Source organism: Hemiscyllium ocellatum, chromosome 28 (assembly GCF_020745735.1).
Source record: "Hemiscyllium ocellatum isolate sHemOce1 chromosome 28, sHemOce1.pat.X.cur, whole genome shotgun sequence".
Lineage (NCBI taxonomy): Eukaryota > Metazoa > Chordata > Chondrichthyes > Orectolobiformes > Hemiscylliidae > Hemiscyllium > Hemiscyllium ocellatum.
Window position 1 is genome coordinate 1,615,284 of NC_083428.1, and position 15,172 is coordinate 1,630,455.

Sequence of the window (15,172 nt, forward strand, 5' to 3'; positions counted from 1 at the left end):
CTTGCAAGTGTACTCAGCAGGGACGCTAATGGCTTCCCTCACCTCATACATGTTGCAAGAGGAACATTGCCCTCTCTGCACTGCCATCCCTCTAAAAGTAAGCTTTCCTTAAAAAAAACAACAACAAAAACCAACTAAATCTAAAGAAACAAACAAGGAAAATGCAGCACTTACCCGCTACTCACAATTGTTCTTATTATTAGGTTAGAGGAGGTGGAAGGGTGGGAGGCACTACTCGTGTAGTGCCTCGGGTGACTCGCCTACGCATTTAAATAAGGGGAGAGAAAAAAAAACCTTACCCAGGTAACCATGAGCTGCATACCAAAATAAGTGGGAGTTGGGGAAGAAACTTGAATAGGTTCACCAGAACACGTGTTATCCCACATTATGAAAGATCACCACCTCAGTCTCCAGAGCAAGACAAAAATCTACAAGTTCAGGATTCAGCTTTGAAAGCAAGGATGCTGCCTGAAGTGTTGAAATGCCAATGAGAATAGAAGATTAGAGACAAAGCAAACCCTAAAGATTGTTTAAACAACAAAAACAAAGAATTGCAAGCGTTAGAAATCAGAAACAAAATCAGAAATTGCTGGAAGAGCTCAGCAGGTCTGGCAGCATTTGTGGATAGAAAGCAGAGTGAAAGTTTTGGGCCCAGTGACCAGTCTTCAGAACTGCTCAGAGGAAGCTTCCTGATGAAGGGCTTATGCCCGAAACGTCGAATTTCCTGTTCCTTGGATGCTGCCTGACCTGCTGCGCTTTTCCAGCAACACATTTTCAGCTCTGATACTCCAGCATCTGCAGACCTCACTTTCTCCTGCTCCCATAATCCTCGACTACCAAAACTCTACCTAATTCTGCCCTGAATATATTCACTGACACAGCTACCAACTGAGAATGAAGTTGAGAGTAAGTTCCTTTAATTCCCTTACACGCATGTCACACATCTTTGTAGTTTCAATAAATCAATGCACCAACTAGAAACACTTGCTTTTCATGAGGATGAGGAACTCTCCGTACCTCCTTGCAGACTGCGGTCCGCCCACTGCACTTTGGTTGCTGGTATGTTTTGGGTAAAGCTCTGTAACTGGAGCCCAGCCTCTTACACGAAGCATAGTCAATCTCCCGGGCAATTCCATCCACTGGCCGGTCTCTCTGTACAGGCTGTGTGGGCGAGAGCTCCCGCTGGCCCAAGAACAATTTGAAACGTGCAAAAAGCTCAGGGAACTTCCTGTTTGATTAAATGCCAGAAAGAAAATAGCAAATAAATATGAAAGGGGCAAAAAAAGTGAAACAAAAGAAAGGTGAGGATGGGGCAGAGGTGGGAAGAGTGGGGACAGAGGGGGCCGAGCGGGGAATAATGGGTTGAGAGGGTTCGAAAGGGGATGGAGGAACAGAGAAAGAGAGAGGAGGGACAAAAAAAAGAGCACAAGGGGAGATTGAGTGAAGTAAGAGTCAAGGGGTGGGGGGGGGGGGGGGGGGGGGAGGATATTGACAGAGCAGGGTGAAAGAGTTGAAAAAACATGCATTAGTCATCTTCAGCAGTGGAAAACCGCACAGCCTAGGGGGTTGCAGAGGCCATCAAAGTGGAACCCAGACCCAACTTTCCCTTCCCACAAACTAAAATATTCACAGAATCCCTACAGTGTAGAAATAGGTCATTCAGCCCATCAAGTCTGCACCAACTGTCCAAAAAGCGCCCCACCTGGACCCACTCCACCACCCCAACCCTGGTACCCTGTATGGGGTTTTCAGCTTGGCTATTCTGTACTCAAGGGAGATAGATGCACAGGGTTAACAAGCATTAATTGTGCAAACTTCAAAGTAAAGCTATAAATGAAAACACTGAAGAATATGAACGTGTGAACAAGGAACAAGAGGCTGCCCCTTGGTCCCTTGAACCTGCTCCGTCATTCAATATGATCATGGCTGATCGGATTTTAAACTCAACTCCACATTCCTGCACATCCCTATAGTCTTTCATCCCCTTGATCATTAAGAATCATCTACCTTAACTTTAAAAATATTTAAACTAATGCATTCCACTGTCTTTTGAGAAAAGAAATTTCCTTGACATTCAACGCTCTGAGAAAATATTTCTTCCTTATCTCTGTCTTAAATGAACAAGCACTTATTTTTAAACTATGACCCCTAGCTCTAGATTCTTCCACAAGAGGAAATATCCTTTCCACATCTTCCAGGTCAGGTCCCCACAGTACCTTAAAATTTCAATTAAGTCACCTCTGACTCTTAAACTCCTGAGGATACAGCCTGTCTAACACTTCCTTACGAGGCAATCCGCTAGTTCCAGGGATTAATCTAATAAACCTTCTCTGATCTACTTCCAATGCATTAATCTCCTTCTGTTAAGTACAGTGACCAGTACTGTACACTGTACCCCAGGTGAAACTTCATCCATGACCTGTATAACTGAAACATAAATTCTGAACTCTTACATTCCACTCCCCTCACAGTAACCCATCACATTCTATTAGCTTTCCTGATTACTTACAGCACCCTCACACAAAGCTTCTGTGCTTCATGCACTACAACACCCAGATCTCTCTGCATCTCAACTTCTCACCATTTAGATAATAAAATTATATTTTATTCTTTCCTCCAATATGTACAATTTCACAGTTTATCACCTCATACTCCATTTGCCAGATTTTATTTCACACCCTTGCAGTTATCTTTCTCAGTAGGTGAATCAGTTGAACTGACTTACCCCAGGAAAGGAGTGACCAACTGAAGGAGCTCAGAACCTGATACCACCTCCTGGTTGAACAGGGCAATGCAACGCAAGAAATTCTCATAAACTTCTTGGCTTTTCAGAATCCTACGGACCTGAGAGAAGAAATAAAGCAGCAGAGTCATCACAGAGTTCAGTTCTCCAAAAGACACCACTGTCTTCAGCTAAAACAACCCCACAGTACAATCCCTCAGTACAGAACAACCTCGATTATCCAAACAAGACGGGTGGGGAGTATTTTGACTGGATAATTGATTGCTCAGATAACATTTCTATGGGACCTTGAGATCTTGTTTGGATAATTCGAAATTCAGATAATTGATGTTCAGATAACCGAGGTTGTTCTGTAATCAGCTCAAAGCATTCTGTTGTCGAGGGTTTCCCTGATCAGCAGCACGTGACAGGCATCATGCCCCACCAGTAACAAACCTGCAGATAGTAATTATAAACATCATAAAACAGAGAGGGGCCATTCAGCCCATTCAGTCGGTGCTGTGTTTTTGAAGAGATTTCCAGTTGAGCCTACTGCCTCACTGCCCTCCTCCCATGACCCAGTCAATTCTTCCTTCTCTTCAAATAACTGTTAGATTGCCTTTTGAAAGTTAGCATTTACACAGCCCTTTCAGGTAGCACACTGTGGCTCACAACTCAGTTCGGAAAGAAAATTCTCTCTATCCCCCCACTGTTTCTTTCGTTGATTATCTCAAATTTGGGACCAACCCTCCTGTTGTCACTCACTGTTTTTCCCAAATGATGTGCATCGAGTCATAAGAGATATACAAAACGAAAACTGAACCATTGGTCTAACTTGCCCATGCCCATCAGATATTTTAAATTAATCCAATCCCATTTGCCAACATTTGGCCCATATCCCTCTAAACCCTTCCTATTCATATATCCACCCAGATGCCTGGCAGCTCATTCCACACATACAACCGTCTGCATGAAAATGTTGCCTCTTTGGTCCTTTTTATATCATTCCCCTCTCACCCTAAACCTATATCTTCTAGTTCTGGACTCCCCCACTGCAGAGAAGAGACATTGTCTATTTATCCTATACATGCACTTCATGATTTTGTAAACCTCTATAAGGTCACTCCTCAGCCCCCGATGCTCCAGTGAAAACAGTCCCAGCCTTTTCAACCTCTCCCTACAGCTCAAATCCTCCAACCCTGAAAACATCCTTGTAAATTTTTTCTGAACCCTTTCATGTTTCACAACATCTTTCCGATAGGAAGACGACCAGAACTGCATGCAATATTCCAACAGTGGCCTAACCAATGTCCTGTATAGCCACAACATGACCTCCCAACTCCTGTACTCAATACTCTGACCAATAAAGGAAAGCATACCAAACGCCTTCTTCACTATCTTATTGACCTGCGACTCCACTTTCAAGGAACTATGAACCTGCACTCCAAGATCTCTTTGTTCAGCAACACTCCATAGGACCTTCCCATTAAGTGTCTAAGTCCTGCTCTGATTTGCTTTTCCAAAATGCAGGTCCTCACATTTATCTAAATTAAACTCCATCTGCCACTCCACGGCCCATTGGCACATCTGATCTAGATCCTGTTGTACTCTGAGGTAACCTTATTCATTGTCCACTACATCTCTAATTTTGGTGTCATCTGCAAACTTATGAACTATACCTTCTACGTTTACATTCAAATCATTTATATAAATGACGAAAAGCAGTGTACCCAGCACTGATCCTTGTGGCACACCACTGATCACAAGCCTCCAGTCTGAAAGGCAACCCTCCACCACCACCACCCTCTGTCTTCTACCTTCGAGCCAGTTCTGTATCCAAATGGCTAGTTCTCCCTGTATTCCATGAGATCCTTGGATGCTGCCTATACTGCTGTGCTTTAACCAGCAACACATTTTCAGCTTCCATGAGATCTAACCTTGCTAATCAGTCTCCCGTGGGGAATCTTGTCAAATGCCTTACTGGAGTCCATATAGATCACATCTACTGCTCTGCCCTCATCAATCCTTTTTGTTACTTTGTCAAAAAATTCAGTGAAGTTAGTGAGACACGATTTCCCACACACAAAGCCATGCTGACTATCCCTAATGAGTCCTTGCCTTTCCAAACACATGTAATCCTGCCCCTCAGGATTCCCTCCAACAATTTGCCCACCCTGGTGTCAGGCTCACCGGTCTATGGTTCTTTGGCTTTTCCATACCACCTTTCTTAAATATTGGCACCATGTTAGCCAACCCCCAGTCTTCCGGCACCTCACCTGTGACTATCAATGATACAAATATCTCAACAAGGAATCCAGCAATCACTTCCCTAGTTTCCTACCGGGTTCTAGGGTACACCTGATCAGATCCTGGGGATTTTTCTACCTTTATATGTTTTAAGACATCCAGCACTTCCTTCTCTGTAATATGGACATTTTTCAAGATGTCACCATCTATTCCCCCACATTCTATATCTTCTATGTCCACCTTCACAGCAAACATTGATACATCGGCTGCCTTGCTGATCTTTGAGTGGCCCTATTCTCTCCTTAGTTACTCTTTTGTCCTCAATGTATTTATAAAACCCCTTTAGGTTTTCCTTCACCCTATTTGCCAAAGCGGTATCATATCCCCCTCTTGTCCTCCAGATTTCCCTCTTAAATATACTCCTACTGTCTTTATACTCTTCCAAGGAATCACTCAATTTTTAATGTTTGTACCTGACATATTCTTACTTCTTATTCTTGACCAAACCCTCAATTTCTCTGGTCCTACACCTACATTCCTTCCACCCAAACAGGAACATAGTGTGTATCTGAACTCTCTTTATCTCAGTTTTGAAGGCTACTTATTTTCCAGCCATCCTTTTATCTGTAAACATCCACTCCCAATCAACTTGGATGACTACTGATGCCTCAACCTGTAGCAATCAGGAGGAGCATTCGTTGTCCGTGTTGAACATGATTCCATGAGACTTTATGGGTCCACAGTTAGGGCAACTCCTTCCTGACTATTTAGCATTGTATTGACACCTCTTCTAGGCCTTTCCTTCTGGTGGGACTGGGGATGATGGTGATGTCATCTGGGATGTAGTCTATAGAGCATGATTCAGTAAGTGTGACTATATCAGGCTGTTGGTGGATTAGTCTGAGACACAGATCTTTCAGTTTTAACACTAGCCCCCAGATGTTAGTAAAGAGTGTGCAAGGCGACAGGGCTGCTTTGTCATGGTCATTTCTGGGAGCCTCAGCCAATGACAATAGGCCGGTTTCATTTCTGTTTCAAGTTTGCAGCAGACCACACCACTGAGCGGCTTGTGAGGCCATTTCAAAGGGTACACAAGAGTCAACCCCATTGCTGTGGGTTCATGGAGCCCAGATCAGGTAACCACAGCTAACTTATTTACTGAGAAGGACCTTAGAACAGATTACTTTTGCTACAATTATCAATTACTACCTTTTTAAAACTGTAAAATGTCTAACTGAATTAAAAATTCACTATCTGCCACAGTGGGATTTAAACCAATGTTCTCAGAACATTAAGCTGGGGCACTGAATTACTGCTCCTGTGACCTTATTACTACATCACCCTCTTCCTTCCATTACATCAGCTCTTACCCTGCCTTCTCAAACGGATCCCATCCTTTCCAAGGCCATGGATCCTTCCAATGTGTGATCCTATACCTGGATACGCCATTCTGATTGGGGCCCAAGCAACGAGCTACTTGCGTACAGGATGGCTTCTGTGCCTCTGAAGTCAGTTCGACAATGAAGGTAGTCTTACTTTAAACTTCTCAACACCCCCTGTCTGTTTCAAAAGTTTGTGTACATATATATCCCCTAGTCTCACTGTTTCTTGCTGCCATTTTAATATTGTCTAGATGTAGAAAATCACTTGAGGATGAAGAAACCAATGCTCCAGTGTAATCAGCGAACTCACTCTGTCAAAGAAGCTGAACTCTCGCAGGGTGCCATGCTTGCCTGCAGAGGCTAGGGACCGGTCCTTCACGCTTGACAACTTGAGCTTTTTCTGAAAAACATTTGTTTCAAGAAAGACAGAGATGTAATTGAAAAATAAACAGAGCACTCAGTAAATGCTGCAACACGTGAGCAATTATTGTTGAAACACACTCTCAGCCTGAGCAAATGGAGAGGAATCCAGAACTGAAACTGAGTTGTGGACTGAATATGGATCAGTGGTGCTGGAAGAGCACAGCAGTTCAGGCAGCATCCAAAGTGCAGCAAAATCAACATTTCGGGCAAAAGCCCTTCTTTTGCCTGAAACATCGATTTCGCTGCACTTTGGATGCTGCCTGAACTGCTGTGCTCTTCCAGCACCACTGATCCAGAATCTGGATTCCAGCATCTGCAGTCATTGTTGTTACTTCTGTGGGCTGAATATATAGAGGTAACACCTAACCCTGGGAATACCTCATGCTGATGTGGAGTAAACAAAATAAAGTCATCACAACAATTCACTGCAATTAGTTGGTAGCAAACCTGAAGTAAAATCGTCGCTACAGCAAAGTATCCCAAACAACCTGGACACATTTATCCTGGATCAAACAAAACTGTACTTAATGCTGTGCTGTCCCTGTCCTGGGAATAGTTGATGGGGACAGTATAGGGAGAGCTTTACATTGTATCTAAACCCCATGTTGTCTCTGTTCTGGGACTGTTTGATGAGAGGGTGGAACAGTGTAATGAAAGCTTTACTCTGTATCTGAGCCTCTGTACCTCAATCCCTCATCTTGAGGAGCACAAAATAAACAAATCACAAATCAGTCCTGGATTTCTAACTGCAGCATTTCGAAGACAAACAGCCTGTGTTTCTGTGACAACTGATGAAAGTATCTTCCCAACACGTGTAATAGTTAGAGAGAGTGTGTTTACCTTGAGCGGAGGGGGCACCTGGGGCAGAAGGGCTGGTCTCAAGCGTTTCTTGCTTTGAGAGTGTTTTGATCCATCATCATCATCGACCATTTTACACTCATCCTTCTCAGATGCAGCGTTTCCAGTGAACTAGAAATCAAAAGGGAAACTTGGACTTCAGTACCTCAGTAATAGATATAGACTGCTGACCCTGCAATACAGACTAGATGTATAACAAACTATTATCCCCTGCCCTATGAAGATAACGCCTTTGATGCCGTTTCTCACAGCCTGACAGTCTTCATTCATCCACAAGTGGGCATCGCTGGCAAGGCCAGAATTTACTACCAATCACTATGTGCCCTTGAGACAGTGGTGGGGAGCCGCATTCTTAAATATAACTGCGTGCCCTGGCTCAATCATTTCAGAAGGCTGTACGGTCCAATCACATCATCTGGGTCTGAAGTAAAGGTCTGACTGGCTTTGGACAGCAGAGTTCCTTCCCTAAAGGGCACTATAAACCAGATCAACTTTTTACGACGATATAATGACAGAACAGAACTCCAACGTATTTACTGTCTTTTTATTCAACATTTAATCCAAGTATATTTTTATAATAAAGGCAGTGCTACAGTAACTTAAAACAGGGAGAGACTTGACACAAAGAGAGAGTTAACAAAGTGAGTACTCCTCCCTCCCCTCCCCTCTCCACCCCCCCAAACGTTACAGCAGCAAGCTACCCCTGGCAAATGTGTCTGTTGTTTTTGTCAGTTTTATCCTCCAAGAATATAAAAAAACAACAGGATTAAACAGTTACTGTAACATTAATCTGTCCGTGTTATTGGCTACATGTCCTCGTGTGTAGACTAGAGTGCTGTGAGGGTCACAGCTTTGACAATAACAATTTAAACAACCACATGCTGCAGATCATCAAAAGGAGAAGACTCATTCAACCAGTTGAAGAGGAATGAGGAGATAGGCATTTCAATCAACCTAGAAAACCACAAATTTCAATCAAATGGTCAACACCAGTACAAGAGAGTAAAGGCAAGACATTTTCATACCTGCTCCTCAAACTATTTCGAGACTAACATGCCTTTTTAAAACTTTTATCTTTTTGTACTAACCTCTCATTTCTACTGTGTGTTACATCACTATTTTTCAAGTTTATGTTCCTTATAATTACCATTAACAATTAATAATATTTTGTTAATTCAAGAAGGACTTGTTCCATTTGCTCCTTTTAAAACACAAGTTCACTTGTTCTGGGAGAAAGGGATGGGATTCTTTCTAAATGAATTTTTTTTGATGAACTGAGGAGTACATGAATAACTATGGGGTGCCAGGAGATCTGTCCTCAACAGGAAGCTTAACAATTTGGGGAATACCAGCTGGAACTGGAACAAGTTGGAGAACGTTATTAGTTGTAATAAATGATAATCTGATCACTGTTAATGGCAATGGTTTTTATGTTGGATTTATCTTATGAATTGAATTTAAATTCTAATGCTGTAGTGGTAGTCCTTGAACTTGTGCTTCTAAACCTGGATCACTGATCCAATTGCATCGCAAACCTTTATTCTTGAGAATAACTCAATAGTTGAATTATTTCTCTAACAGATGGCACTAGCAATCATGCAGCACTCCTCAGTTTACTATAGACATTGGACTCAAAGATCTGGAGTGGCTTTTCAGCTGTCAACCTTCAGAGAGAGAGAGAGAAACTCTAATGGAGATTCTGAACAAAACCTCACACGTACAATTCAGTGTTTGACCTGAGCTGTCACATTTTGTACATTCCTATTGCTGTGCCTGATTGTCATGACAGCACAGTACTGACATTGACTCCATCAACACTTTACACACTATCTAACACTCTAGGTCACCTACAGAGACGTATTATCTGATACTCTATTCATGTCAGTTGTAAGATCTTTTGATCTTTCTGCTTATAAACTCTATGTGCACTGATAAACAAACACAAAGAGCAAAGAAAATTTGCAGCCAGGAACAGGCCCTCTGGCCCTCCAAGCCTGAGCCAATCCAAATCTACTGTCTAAACCTGTCACCCAATTTCTAAGCATCTGTATCCCTCTGCTCCCCATCTACTCAAGCATCTATCCAGATGCATCTTAAATGAATCTACCATGCCTGCCTCTACCACCTCTGCTGGCAACGTGTTTCAGGCACCCACCACCCTCTGTGTGAAGTATTTGTCGCGTGTATCCCCCTTAAACTTTTCACCTCTCACCTTGAAAGCGTGACCCCTCGTTATTCAATCTCTCACCCTGGGAAAAAGTTTGTCTCTATCCCCCCTGTCTATACCCTTCACGATTTTGTAAACCTCAATCAGGTCCCTCCTCAATCTCCTTTTTTCTAATGAAAATAAACCTAACCTACTCAACCTTTCTTCATAGCTAGCACCTTCCATACCAGGCAACATCCTCGTAAACCTTCTCTGCACTCTCTCCAAAACGCCCACATCCTTTTGGTAATGTGGCAACCAGAACTGTACACAGTATTCTAAATGCGGCCGAACCAACATCACATACAATTTTAACATGACCTGCCAGCTCTTATACTCAATACCCTGTCCAATGAAGTCAAGCATACCTTAAGCCTTCTTGACCACTCTATCCACGTGTGCAGCAACCTTCAGGGAACAATGGACCTGCACTCCCAGATCTCTCTGCTCATCAACTTACTGTATAATTTGCTCTAGAATTAGACTTCCCAAAATGCATCACCTCACATTTGCCAGGATTAAGCTCCATCTGCCACTTCTCTGCTCAACTCTCCAGTCTATCTATATCCTCCTGTATTCTTTGACAGTCTCCTATGCTTTCTGCTACTCCAACAATCTTCGTGTCGTCTACAAACTTGTTGATCATACCAACAGTGCCCGCTTCTAGATTATTTATGTATATCACAAACAACAGTGGATTCTGGGTAATCCAAGACAGAGGTCGGGAAAAAGTTCTGGATGTAAGGGCTGCTCCTTTATTGAGGTATTTTAGGCGTTGGAGGGGATTTCCTCGAATTCCAGGAGCAGCAATTCCTGTTTTATATGCTGTTGCATTGTTTTGGAACTTTGGGAAAAAAGTCAAAACAACAGCAGTTTAAAAGGGAGAAGAGCAGACAAAGGAAGCACATGGTGAGGTCAGTGCAGGAGAGAGAGAGAGAGAGAACCTGCACAGTTCCCGCCTTTGCTGTTTGAATTCGTGTATCGCTGGACATCGGAGTGCATCTGGGAAAATTAACAAACAGTGAAATTTACAACTGGTCTTGGAGGAACTGTTGGGCAAAGTTCACAGCTCAGAATCAGATAAGTTACTTGTTGTTTTAAGTCTGTCCAAGAGAGAGGCTGCAGTAGTGAGTGTAGTGGATTCTTTCTTGATTATATGTTTTTGGAGATAAGTCTCTCTTGATTAAACTTAAAATATAAGCCATAGCTATTAATTTAACCTGGGGCAGTGTTTGTAGAAGAATAAGACGACGTTATTTTCTGGGGCTGTAGATTGTGAAGTGATATGCACTTCTTGTCAGATGTGGGAGTATAAAGAGAGTTTAAGGGTTACTGCGGATTATATCTGCCCTAAATGCTGTTGGATGCGAATCTTATCAGATTGAGTGGATCGGTTGGAGAGACAGATAGAAGCGATGAGGCATTTACAGCAGCAACAGTATGTGACGGATGGCAGTTATAGGAAGAGGGGAAAGTCTCAGATACAGTCACATAGATGGGTTAACTCCAGGAAAGGTAAGAGAGGTAGGCAGCTAGTGCAGGAGTCTTTTGTGGATATACCCATTTCAAACAGGTATGCTGTTTTGGAAAATGCAGGGGGTGATGGATTCTCAGGGGAACGTAGCACAAACAGCCAAGTTTCTGGTATTGAGACTGGCTGTAATGCAATGAGGGGTACGTCGGCTTCCAAGAGATCAACTGTGTTAGAGGATTCTGTAGTCCAAGGTACAGACAGATGTTTCTGTGGCCAGCAGAGAAAAAGCAGAATGGTGTGTTGTTTCCCAGGTGCCAGGATCAAGGATGTCTCAGAGAGGGTGCAGAATGTTCTCACGGGGAGAGGGGCCAGCGGGAGGTCATTGTCCACATTGGAAGGGAAAAGGTTGAGATTCTGAAGGGAGATTACAGAGAGTTAGGCAGAAATTTAAAAAGGAGGTCCTCAAGGGTAGTAATATCTGGATTACTCCCAGTGCTACGAGCCAGTGAGGGCAGGTATAAGAGGTAGAGCAGATGAATGCATGGCTGAGGAGCTGGTGTATGGGAGAAGGATTCACATTTTTGGATCATTGGAATCTCTTTTGGGGTAGAAGTGACCTGTACAAGAAGGATGGATTGCACCTAAATTGGAAGGGGACTAATGTACTGGCAGGGAAATTTGCTAGAACTGCTTGGGAGGATCTAAACTAGTAAGGTGGGGGGGGTGGGGGACCCAGGGAGATAGTGAGGAAAGAGATCGGTCTGAGACGGGTACAGTTGAGAACAGAAGTGAGTCAAACAGTCAGGGCAGGCAGGGACAAGGTAGGACTAATAAATTAAACTGCATTTATTTCAATGCAAGGGGCCTAACAGGGAAGGCAGATGAACTCAGGGCATGGTTAGGAAATGGGACTGGGATATCATAGCAATTACAGAAACATGGCTCAGGGATGGGCAGGACTGGCAGCTTAATGTTCCAGGATACAAATGCTACAGGAAGGATAGAATGGGAGGCAAGAGAAGAGGGGGAGTGGCATTTTTGATAAGAGGTTGCATTACAGCTGTGCTGAGGGAGGATATTCCCGTAATACATCCAGGGAGGTTATTTAGGTGGAACTGAGAAATAAGAAAGGGATGATCACATTATTGGGATTATATTATAGACCCCCCAATAGTCAGAGGGAAATTGAGAAACAAACTTGTAAGGAGATCTCAGCTATCTGTAAGAATAATAGGGTAGTTATGGTCAGGGATCGACTGGGACTGCTATAGTGTTAAAGGTTTAGATGAAGAGGAATTTCTTAAGTGTGTACAATACGATTTTCTGATTCAGTATGTGGATGTACCTACTAGAGAAGATGCAAAACTTGACATACTCTTGGGAAATAAGGCAGGGCAGGTGACTGAGTTGTCAGTAGGGAAGCACTTTGGGGCCAGCGACCATAATTCTATTTGTTTTAAAATATTGATGGAAAAGGATAGACCAGATCTAAAAGTTGAAGTTCTAAATTGGAGAAAGGCCAATTTTGACGGTATTAGGTAAGAACTTTCAAAAGCTGATTGGAGGCAGATGTTCACAGGTAAAGGGACGGATGGAAAATGGGAAGCCTTCAGAAATTAGATAACAAGAATCCAGAGAAAGTATATTCTTGTCAGGGTGAAAGGGAAGACTGGTAGGTATAGGGAATACTGGATGACTAAAGAAATTAAAGGTTTGGTTAAGAAAAAGAAGGAAGCATATGTCAGGTACAGACAGGATAGATCGAGTGAATCCTTAGAAGAATATAAAGAAAGTAGGAGTATACTTAAGAGGGAAATCAGGAGGGCAAAACGGGGAGATGAGATAGCTTTGGCAAATAGAATTAAGGAGAATCCAAAGGGTTTTTACAAATGTATTAAGGATTAACTAGGGAGAGAATAGGGCCCCTCAAAGATCAGCAGGTGGCCTTTGTGTGGAGCCACAGAACATGGGGGAGATACTAAATGAATATTTTGCATCAGTATTTACTGCGGAAAAGGATATGGAAGATATAGACTGTAGGGAAATAAATGGTGACATCTTGAAAAATGTCCAGATTACGAAGGAGGAAGTGCTGGATGTCTTGAAACATTTAAAGGTGGATAAATCCCCAGGACCTGATCAGGTGTACCCGAGAACTCTGTGGGAAGCTACAGTGTGATTGCTGGGCCTCTTACTGAGATATTTGTATCATCAATAGTCACAGGTGAGACGCTGGAAGACTGGAGGTTGGCAAACGTGGTGCCACTGTTTAAGAAGGGCGGTAAAGACAAGCCAGGGAACTATAGACCAGTGAGCCTGACCTCAGTGATGGACAAGTTGTTGGAGGCAATCCTGAGGGACAAGATGTACATGTATTTGGAAAGGCAAGGACTGATTCGGGATAGTCAACATGGCTTTGTGCGTGGGAAATCATGCCTCACAAGCTTGATTGGAGTTTACTGAAGATGTAACAAAGAAGATTCATGAGGGCAGAACAGTAGATGTGATCTATATGGACTTCAGTAAGGCGTTCGACAAGGTTCCCCATAGGAAACTGATTAGCAAGGTTAGATCTCATGGAATACAGGGAGAACTAGCCATTTGGATACAGAACTGGCTCAAAGGTAGAAGACAGAGGGTGGTGGTGGAGGGTAGTTTTTCAGACTGGAGGCCTGTGACCAGTGGAGTGCCACAAGGATCGGTGCTGGGCCCTCTATTTTTTGTCATTTACATAAATGATTTGGATGCGAGCATAAAAGGTACAGTTAGTAAGTTTGCAGATGACACCAAAATTGGAGGTGTAGTGGACAGTGAAGAGGGTTACCTCAGATTACAATGGGATCTAGACCAGATGGGCCAATGGGCTGAGAAGTGGCAGATGGAGTTTAATTCAGATAAATGTGAGGTGCTGCATTTTGGGAAAGCAAATCTGAGCTGTACTTATACACTTAATGGAGTGCAGGTTCATAGCTCCTTGAAAGTGGAGTCGCAGGTAGATAGGATAGTGAGGAAGGCGTTTGGTATGCTTTCCTTTATTGGTCAGAGTATTGAGTGCAGCAGTTGGAAGGTCATGTTGCAGCTGTACAGGACATTGGTTAGGCCACTGTTGGAATATTGCGTGCAATTTTGGTCTCCTCCCTATCGGAAAGATGTTGTGAAACTTGAAAGGGTTCAGAAAAGATTTATTAGGATGTTGCCAGGTTTGGAGGATGTGAGCTACAGGGAGAGACTGAACAGGCTGGGGCTGTTTTCCCTGGAGCGTCGGAGGCTGAGGGGTGACCTTATGGAGGTTTACAAAATTATGAGGGGCCTGGATAGGGTAAATAGACAAAGTCTTTTCCCTGGGTTCGGGGAGTCCAGAACTAGAGGGCAGAGGTTTAGGGTGAGGAGGGAAAGATATAAAAGAGACCTAAGGGGCAACGTTTTCATGCAGAGGGTGGTACGTGTATGGAATGAGCAGCCAGAGCAAGTGGTGGAGGCTGGTACAATTGCGACATTTAAGAGGCATTTGGATGGGTATATGAATAGGAAGGGTTTGGAGGGATATGGGCTGGGTGCTGGCAGGTAGGACTAGATTGGGTTGGGATATCTGGTCGGCATGGACGGGTTGGACCGAAGGGTCTATTTCCATGCTGTACATCTCTATAACAGTGGCCCCAACACTGACCCCTGTGGAACACCACTGGTCACCTTTCTCTATTTTGAGAAACTCCCTTCAACTACTACTCCCCTGTCTCCTGTGCTCAACCAGTTGTTTATCCACCCAGCTCGAACACCCTGCACACCATGTGACTTCACTTCCTCCGTTTCTCTATTAGTGATCTCTCACTGCACCTGACAAAGGGGTGTCACACCAAAAG

At 43.4% G+C, this 15,172-nt stretch overlaps 1 protein-coding gene across 3 annotated transcripts in view; it reads right to left on the minus strand.

Annotated features, from left to right (window-relative positions):
* The window catches only part of sin3b (SIN3 transcription regulator family member B), a 76,265-nt gene that overhangs the window by 39,054 nt on the left and 22,039 nt on the right, over positions 1 to 15,172 (minus strand). For all 3 annotated transcript variants that reach the window (XM_060846622.1, XM_060846623.1, XM_060846621.1), the window contains exons 7-10: positions 7,615 to 7,743; positions 6,662 to 6,751; positions 2,726 to 2,844; positions 1,018 to 1,228 (exon numbers count right to left, since the gene is read on the minus strand). In XM_060846622.1, coding sequence (XP_060702605.1) covers positions 1,018 to 1,228; positions 2,726 to 2,844; positions 6,662 to 6,751; positions 7,615 to 7,743 — 549 coding nt within the window. The remainder of the gene's footprint in view (positions 1 to 1,017; positions 1,229 to 2,725; positions 2,845 to 6,661; positions 6,752 to 7,614; positions 7,744 to 15,172) is intronic.